At 36.6% G+C, this 10,024-nt stretch overlaps 1 protein-coding gene across 1 annotated transcript; it reads right to left on the reverse strand.

Moving 5' to 3' along the window:
- Positions 1 to 999: 999 nt before the first annotated feature.
- On the reverse strand, positions 1,000 to 4,766 carry LOC120279627 ((R)-mandelonitrile lyase-like). Its single transcript, XM_039286553.1, has 4 exons — positions 4,598 to 4,766; positions 3,830 to 4,516; positions 1,432 to 2,335; positions 1,000 to 1,353 (listed from the first exon to the last, which is right to left on the reverse strand). Exons 1-4 carry the CDS (start codon positions 4,686 to 4,688, stop codon positions 1,248 to 1,250), a joined length of 1,788 nt encoding a protein of 595 aa, XP_039142487.1. The 5' UTR covers positions 4,689 to 4,766; the 3' UTR covers positions 1,000 to 1,247.
- Between the last annotated feature and the right edge of the window lie 5,258 nt (positions 4,767 to 10,024).

Below are 10,024 nucleotides of genomic sequence, written 5' to 3' on the forward strand. Positions count from 1 at the left end.
ATTTTTAAAATTTGTTAATCGGTTGTTATCATTTTTTAAAATTATAAATTTATTTTTTCAATTTTTTAAATAATGTTTTAAATTAAAATTTTGGGACCCTTATCCCATCCCTAAACAAAACAGGCCTTGAAAAATATCCTTCCTTGCTTATTTTAATCTAAATGATAAGTATTTTATTTTTTTTATCTTTTTATAAATAATAGTTTTAACATTGAAGATTTCAGTGAGCTAAATTTAAACAAATATAATAGATAAATTTTTTTTTGTTACATTAGGCTTTAGATTAGTTTCAAATTTTTTAAAACATGTTTAACACATGATTATATATATAAATCATAGTTATCAGACGGATCAATTAGTTCAACTGTCGGGGGTTAATAAATTTATTTTAAAATAATATTTTTAATAATATAAATTATTTTTAATTATATAATTATATATAATAATTTTCATTAATTATTAATTATTAAATAAATAATTTGATGGAAGAAAAACAATTCTTAACCTCTTAAGTGGTAGAAAATGGGGAAAATCACAAACAAAATTACATATATACCCTTCAAATTATTAGAAAAAATCAAAAAATCAAAGGATGAAAAGGTCATTTAAAAAAATTTTGATACGACCGGGTTATAGAAACCCGGCCGGGTCACCCGGTTTAACCAGGTCGAAGTGGGTCAAAACAGGTTAATTGTATAAATAGTCTAATTAGAGACCCAGACCGATTTAAGCACTAGAACCGGTCCAACCGCTGGGCCGATTCGGGTTTAATAACTATAATGTAAACAAACAAGAAAAATATAGTTAAAATGCAGTAAGCTTACAAGCCCAATTTTATTGGAAAGTTAAAAACCAAAGACACAGCAACAGCAGCTACTTATTATCAACAGCCGCTTGTCCCAAACAACTCAATTCGCTTTCTCCATTTCAATATTTTTTTTCCAGTATGTAAAATCATCTACAACGAGTTCATTAACAAATAGAGAAAAAAAAAAAACATCAGGAGAATCAAGCAGCCAAATCTTGGTAGGCAAGTCATACATCATTATATCCAATTATTACATATCACACTCGACCACTAATCACAGTTCTGAAATGAATTATCATCAGTTTTAAAAAGTAAGCAGAAAGATGAAAAATCCAGTGAAATTAAAAACTAAGAACCAAAAGTATCTCACCAAGGAACAAGACATCAGAGAATGGCAAATCAAGAGAAGAAAGATTGATTGAACAATACTGCTGTGTCTCTAAGCATGATAAGGCACTGGTGGAGGTGGACTAGAAGTAGATCTTCTTCTATTCCTTCTTCTCTCCATCATCCGCCTCTCCTCGTTCATCTTCCTCCCCATATACCTTCATTAGAGAATCATAATAAATATTTACTAATAAATGAATAAATAAACAAGACGGAGAGGAAGTGTAATTACGCACCGGCCCATCATCATGAGAGTGGCCTGAGGATTAGTTCCAGGAGAGACAGAGAAGGTGGAGCCGTCAATGACACGGAGAGAACCCACACCTATAACCTTGTAATTCTGGTCCACCACTTTGCCAACAAGACAACCTCCGTGGTAATGCCATATCGTCGCCACAGTGCGTCTACAGAAGTCCTTGACTGATGCATCGTCGTCCATGTTCTCCGGTAGCTCGGAGCCGATGAACCTGAAGTCTCTTCTCTCACGGCCGTTACCGAACCAACCTGGTGGGACGCGGAACTCATCCATCGATCTCCCGGCCAGCACCTGGGCCACCTTCCTTGTTCCGCTGACGCAGGCGGCGAGGTCGTCAGGGTTGGAGAAGTAGTTGAAGCGGACGACGGGGTTGTCCCTGGAGTCGAGAGAGGCGAGGCGGAGAGATCCGAATGACTTGGGGCCAGGGGCTTTTTCGATGAGGGTGGCGACGGTGAGGTAGAGAGGGGTGGTGGTGGTGTGGGGGTGGAGGAAGGGGGGAAGGCGAGGGGTGGAGAAGAAGGGTATAATGTTGGAGGCGGCTTCGAGGAAAGGGCCGGCGTCACCGGCGTTGGATTGCGTGATGCCGACTACCTGGATCAAGGAGTGGTCGAGAGGGGGGCCTGGAGGGATGATGGAGATGCCGTTGCGGGGATTGTCGGCCATGTTCTGAGCAACGTCTGGGAGGTGGACAGCAACGGGAATGCCCCAGGAGGAGAGATAGGCGCGGGGGCCGATTCCACTTAGGAGGAGGAGCTGGGGGCTGCTTAGTGCGCCCGCGCAGAGTATGACTTCGCCGAACGGCCGGGTCATCGCGTGGTGCCGGCGTCCGTATCGATCACGGTATATTACACCGATCGCTGCGTGCTGGTTCCTCCGTCGCCCACCTGACAACATTTGAAAAACTGACATTATTTTTGAAGCTTGGTCAAGTGAATGTTAGTAAAGAAGTGGGGGCACAAAAGTTTAGATCATGAATTGCAGTGTCAGTTTCTACTTCCAAACAGGAGAATAACATGACTAAGTGAGCATGATTTTTTTTTTCGGGTATAAAAGTATGGAAAGTTGAGCTGACAAAGATTTTCATGGAAAATTTAAATCACAGAAAGCTGCTGAAATTATAAAAGGTTTCTATGATTCTGAGGTAAGGCACATGCAGTAAAATGAACCAATCAGGCATTGAATTTGTGGATAGTAAAAGGAAATTATTTTTTAAAAAAACACACAGAGTAACCATACAGCCTGGTCTTCGACAGTATTAGCAGTGCTAGGTAAGTATTAGCAGTGCTAGATAAAACGATCTCATAAATCAGCACATCTCAATTAATTCAAGAAATTCTTTAAAACTCAACAAAATTGTCAATAGAAAGAAGTGGAGCCACGCTACTATTGCCACTAATTAAAACTATAGTTCTTTAATGTAAATACAAAAATTCCAACGAAGGTAAATATCAAACTTCCTTCCAGAATAGCTTTCAAAAGCTATGGACCTTAAACAAAAGTTTCAAGTAAATTTAAATACGAGAAAACTGTTCCAAGATATGAAATGTGGGCCTGTTGGGTCAACAAATATTTCAGACTAGTGAATCCAAGGTAACTAAATAAAATTAAAGTAAAACTAATTCCCAAAAAAAAACAACAAATTAAAATCAATGTATCCAGACTGTACGCCAAAATATAAGCTGAACAATGATTTTTCAAGTAATTCAATTTGAGATATAATAAAATTAAAAAATGGCCATGCAGATCTTTATAAACTCCATATTTTACATGTGTAGCTACAAAACTCTATAGATTTCAGTGAAAGAACTGAAAATAATTCCTTTCTACAGCATAGTTCCATTATGAGGTACACGCAGTAAAATGAAACAATTATGCGTTGCATTCACTGATAATAAAAAGAAATTGGTTAAATCTCAACGCGCTGGATAGTGTAAAGTAAACGCACTAACCCTCACTAGAACAGGTCTTGTTTAAAATAAAAAAAAATAAATAATAAATAAAAAAAAATACCCCCTAAAATAGGATGGTGGCATTGCATTTTACCCTCGCAAATTATGTGGCTTGTCCACAATTTAAAAAATAAACAAAAATAAACCCACAGGTTGAAATTGGGTCAGCATTTCCAATTCTAACTACTAAATAGAAAAATTTTATATACATAAATAAAGAAAAATTCTATATAAATAAATAAATAAATATCCAGTTGCCTTCATGAGAAAAGTATGGAAACGCAGCATAGAAAGCAATTTTACGAATCAGAGAACAGTTACAAAATGTAAAATTTTGATTGATTTGGGTGAAAATTAAGAAGCATTGCTAAATCAAATTAAGCAAAAACTAATTCCCAGAAAAACAATCAAAGCAATGAATAGGCATACCGTGAATGGGGTTGAGGAGGATCCGATCAACGTTGGCTCGGAGAGCGACGCGGGTGTTCTCGGGAACCGCAGAGGCAAGCAGATCGGCGGCGCTGTGTCTCTGCCCCGATGGATCAAAGGTCGAGGCTCCGATCTTGGTGCCGGCGACGTGGTGCACTGTGAAGCCGTTGTACGGCGTAACGTTGGCCTCGAGCAACCCATCTCTCACGGCCGATTGCCAGCTCCTCAGCTCCGGCCTGAACGTCACCGCCCTCTCCACCCACTCGTAAGACTCGTTCACCATCGCCATGTCCCACTCGATGCTCAAGCCCCCCGGATCTACTCTACTGCCATGAAAGAAGCCCAGGTGAGCTCGGCTATAGAAGCCGGCGTTGATCGCGCTGCTGCCGCCGAGGACGCGGCCGCGTGCATTGGGGACGCCATCCTCAGAGACAAAGGTCTGGGCAGGGGAATCAGGGGCCGAGGAACCGGACGATATGGTAGTTAAGAAGCCATCCATTGTAGCGAGGGAGGGGAACTCATGGGGTGCTCCACCGCGCTCAAGGATGAGAACCCGGTGACCACCCTCCGAGAGCGTCGCCGCCAGAGGGCACCCCGCCGTTCCGCCACCCACCACGATGTAATCATACTCAGCCTCCACCGGGAACAACACAGCATCGAACGAAAATCGCATATAGCTCGGAAATCCTGCAGAAAATCGACACAATGGATCAAGAACAGAGAACAAAACTCGAAATCCAAAGGGATGAAGGAATCGAAGTGGATTACCTTGCTGAGGGGATGCATTGGAGCTCGAGAATGCAAAGAGTAGGAGGATTGAAGCTAGGGTTTGTAGGAATTGAGAAAGCTTTTCATCCATTTCTTGGGAATTTTGGGATTTGGGGGCGATGGAGAAGAGAAGAGAAAATAAGAGAATGAGGGTGAGAGCGCGAGATCGATGATGGAGTTCGGGATTATAAAGGAACATATAGAGTGAAGCGGGCGCTGGTAGAATGACCAAACTAACCTTGCATTTTGATTTTGAATTACCATCAGAAGAGTACCGAGATTAAGGGTTTTATGGTTATTTTAATAGCTTAAGGGAAGAAACGGCTATTATGCTCACCTACTCTGCTGTTGATAGGGTTCTGACACGTGTCTTCATTTTTGTGTATATGAATGCGTTTTTATGTGTACACCCCTTGAAAATATTCAAAATAATATAATAAATTATTTTAAGTTCATCCACCTCTCCATATTTTTATGCAAATGTTTATATAGGATGTTTATATGTTATTCCTTCCGTTACTATTTTATCTATTATTTTTGAACATCAAAAGATATTTGTTATTTTTTTTCAAAATTATTCTAACATTTTATTCAATTCTCTTTTAAAATTTAATACGAGAGAAATGTGAATATATAAATTAGGAGTAATTTTGGAAAAAAATGACTAATTTTTATTAAATTATGTGAAATAACTAAATTTTTTAATATATGAGATTCGGTTATTCATGACAGATAAAAAAGAATAGAAGAAGTACTAAAAAGGCGAGTTCAAATAACTCACACAAGGTGAGAGCACAAATGTATTGAAGTAATAACTCTATACTTATGCACATCTATGCCGTGGTTTATCCATATTTGATAAAAACATAGTTAAGGATTTAGTTTATATTGAACCGTTTATGCTTATTATCATTAAAAAAACTCTATAATTTCAAATCTATGTATAAAATATAAAATATTTAGAAATCAACATAGGAAGAATATAAAGAAATTATACCTATTTTTTAATTATATTTGAGTTATATTAGATATCTACGAAATTTATTATTTTTTTAACTAGTACATCTTAGATAAGTTAAGTATATTGATTACATTTTCTCCTCAGCTTATATTCTGATTTAAAATGAAAAAGCGAAGGGCGAACTAGTGAATGACAAAACTAGAATTTATGTTTGATTTTGAATTGACGTCCAAAGAGCTTTGATATCAAGGGTGTTTTGGTATTTTAACAGTCTATAATGAATTAAACAGTTAGAAGGCGTGGCTGCGCAGCAGTTACTTTGGAGTCGGACACGTGTCTTGAATGTTCAATTAATAAATTTAACCATATTGATCACAGTGCCTGACCCGGTGAGCTTAGGTTTCAATTAAACCCTTTTTATAGTTTACTTTTTTATAATAATAAATTCTATATTTAAACAGTAAAGTCTTCAATTTTTTACTATTCATACTCTTCATATTTGATCTGTTAACTTGAGATGGTTCAAGAAGTGATAAAGATATATATAGCATAACCACAATGTGTGTATAAACTTTTGTTAAGGCCATGTTTGGATGACACCAAATTCCATAGGAATAGTATTCATTCCTATGAAATTCAATATTACATATAAAACTTTACAAATGGGTGTATGGACATATTTTTTATAGGGCAAAATTACAATGAAAAGCATTGGATTCCATAGTAATTTTTAAAAGTGGGGGAACCAAAATATTTTGGTTCCTTTGTTTTTTGGGTTGAGGGTTGGGGTTGCCGTCCTGTGCTTGGGGGCCATTGGGAGAAAGAAAAAGGGCTGGCAGCCGCACCTCTGGTCGCGTCCGGCCGCCTCCGGCCACCATGCCTCCGTCACCACGCCTCCGATCGCCTCTGGCCACCACGCCTCCGGTCGTCTCCAGACTGGTATGGTTTCTTTTGCTTCTCCAAATCTCTGATCCGTTTCTTTCTTATTCTCAATCAAAGATCTCAACTTTGCATTTCAAATCTGTAAAAAATCCCAACCATTGTGTAAGCGTCAATGAAGGCCTCAACTTCAAAGGCAATATCTCTATTCTCTCTAACCCAGTCCTTCACCACCTCATTGTTCTTCTTTGCATGTGCATCCTTTAAGAAACACTGCATTCGCTGCAGTTCTCGTTGCAACCCCTTCACTTGTTCTCTCACTCCATGCAAACTGATGGTTTCTTGCTCTAACAAATCACCTAATTCTCTTTTCAACACTTCCACTTGACCTCTGATCACTCGATGCAAACTGATGGCTTCATGCCTTAACAAATCACCTAGTTCTCTTTCCAACCCTTTTACTTGTTCTCTTTTCAACCCCTCCACTTGGTCTATCACTCCATGCAAACTGATGGCTTCTTGATCTAACAAATCACCTAATTTTCCTTTCAACACCTCCACTTGGTATCTCACTCCAGGCAAAATGATGTCTTCTTGCTCTAACAATTCACCTAGTTCTCTTTTCAACCCCTCCACTTGGTCTCTCACTCCATGCAAATGGATGGTTTCTTGCTCTAACAAATCACCAAGTTTCTTGACATCAAAAGCCACTGCAAGTTCAGCCATTGATTTGTTTGTCTTGACTTATCTATCTCTTGACTTATATGCTCTCTTATCCATTGAGAAAATTAATATAATCACTGGTTGATGTAGTATCACATTGACATGTTTAGTGAGTAATTATTATCAATTTATAGGCTTTGAGATCATTGACTTGTCTTCATGCTTCAAGTCTTTGTCTCCTCTTTATGGTCCATGTAGCCCTTTTCATTTTTTTTTTTTTAATGTTTTTCTGCTGTTTAAGATTCTTGCTTGTTTGTAGGCTAAAGCAATAACAGTCATAATGATTTATGTTGATTTCTTTTATTTAGTATGAGGGATGATGGAAATCGCTTCATTAAACAAGATTAATTTCTTTTTATCAAGTAGGAGAGTAAGACAATGACCTCCATACGTGACAATCTTAGTCATGGATCTTTTGTTTATACATTTTAGGTTCTCTTAACGAAGCAATCATGATTTGAAAACAGAATTAATATTGGTTTATTTAGAAAGTTTGTTATGTTTTCTTTGAGAAGATGCATGAAGCTTGTGAAGCTAATCCACTGATGCAAAACTATAAAATTTGTATGATTATTTAATAATATAATAATATATGTTATATTATGATGATAACCTTTCATTGATCAATTCAATACAATGAAAATTCATCAAGCAATTATAAAAGCTGAGAAATTCTAAAAAACTATATAAAAAATCTCAAATAAATATTAAATAAATGATTCTCATTTAAATAACTTGCACGTGTTTTCTTTCATGATTAAATAGAGTTTATCAAATACAAAAATTATCCCTATTCTAATTTTTAGCTTATTAATTGTTAGTAGAATTACTTTTAGCTAGCACATGGAGATAAATCCTTTCATATAAAGAGAGGCTCCTTACTAATAAATGTCCAGTTCTTGTTGTTGACATCAGTTGTAACAGACTAGTAAAAATGTATCTATTAAAAATGATTCTCTATTTCTGAACTTTTTAAAAATGTCTATATCTTTTTAAAAATGTATCTATTAATCTTTCATGTTATTTTGCTAATCAAATTCTTATCATTTGTATTGCTTTGTATAGATGGTAAATCAAGAGAAGACCGACACAAGGGCCAAATGGAATGAAAATCATAGGGCTCATCTAGTGAAATTATTAGGTGATTATAATGTTCCCGCATACAGCTCACAAAATGGATGGACTAAAGAGGCATGGAATAGAATATTGCGTGACATGGTAACGAAATTCCGTAATTTAAAATGCACTGTTGTACAAGTTAAAGCACTAGAGCAAGAGTTGAAAAAAATTTACAAGCTTCTGAAGGGTTTTACCGAATTGAGTGGCTTTGGATGGGATTATGAAAAAAAATATGGTCGAAGCCACTGAAGAAGTTTGGGCACCACTACTTGAGGTATATATTTTTATCACATAATTTATAAACTTTGTGAAATAATTTATCTTAATCATTTTCACCAAAATATGCAGAGAAATAAAGAAGCTAGAAGATGGCATCAAAAACCCTTTCCATATTTCACGGCACTGTAGGAGATTTATGAGGGTAAGAAAGTGTTGTTTACTAATGTTTGCTTTAATGATTTGTTCATATACTTTCTAATAATTTGTACATTTATTACTCAGGGAGATATGCAGAAGGAAGACGCTCTCATGATGTAGACTATTATGCAAATGTGCCAATGGACACTCCATCTCCAAGCATTCAGACTCCAAATGATCCCATCCAATCATTGTCTACACCGAAATAGAGATAGAGGATCCTGATTTTACACAAGTGGAGCCTCCATGCAGTCAACCAAATATTTCACAACCCCAAAACTCATGTAGTGCAAGCCGGCAAAGGTTAGGGGATGAAGTGCAAAAAGGGAAAAAGGACCGAAAGCGAAAAAATGTTCAAGAGTCATTCTTAGAACAATATATAGATATGCGTCGAGCTGAGATGGATAGATATATTGATGCTATGAAAATGAACCGGGTAGAAGAGAAGCACACCATTAGAGAATGCATGGCGGCATTTAATGTGTTGTGTGATCAATTTCCAGATGAAGATTTTGTTAAAATTACAACATTGTTTAAAGATAAGGATAATCGTGAAATCTTCTTGAGTCTCATCAATGAAGAACGGAAAGTGTTGTGGCTACGGCAAATGATTAAATAAAAATAATGTTATGTTCTATGTTTTTAATATTTAGTTACTTGTAAAACGTTATGTTTTATGTGAGACGTTATGTTTAAATGACTTGAATCTTTTATGTAAGACATTATGTTTATGACATGTATTTATTTGTTTGAGATATACTTGTTTATTTGCTGGCAGGTTTTTGAATTATTTGTGGCTATCATATTCCTTAATAACAAGAAAGAGGATTTTATAAATAAGGCAACATTGATAAAGTTACATACTGATAATTGCAACCCCAAAATAAAACAACATCGATAAACTTACACATCAATTAAGTTACATTTCTACGATAGTTACAGTAATCATTCCACATTTGCATTGCTATTTCATCTCTTTTGCGAGCACCTGCAATACGATCAGAGTTCAATACGTTGACATCATTCTCATATGTATCATCTCCATTTGGGACAGTAACTTCGTCAACTGCATTACTGATTTCTTCAATTTCATCTGTGCCATTGTGTATACGTATGAAATTATGCAAGACACATGTGGCAACTACTATATCAGTTTGGGAGTCTATTGGATGAAAGGTTGCAACTTTAAGTATAGGAAATCTCATCTTGAAGACACCAATAATGCGTTCAACATGATTTCTCAATGAAGCATGTCACAAATTAAATAGTTCTTTGTAATTACTTAGTCTACATCCTGCCCGTCGTTGCTCCTGTAAGTGATAACGCAC

The sequence above is a fragment of the Dioscorea cayenensis genome, chromosome 16 (assembly GCF_009730915.1).
Source record: "Dioscorea cayenensis subsp. rotundata cultivar TDr96_F1 chromosome 16, TDr96_F1_v2_PseudoChromosome.rev07_lg8_w22 25.fasta, whole genome shotgun sequence".
NCBI classification, from domain to species: Eukaryota; Viridiplantae; Streptophyta; class Magnoliopsida; order Dioscoreales; family Dioscoreaceae; genus Dioscorea; species Dioscorea cayenensis.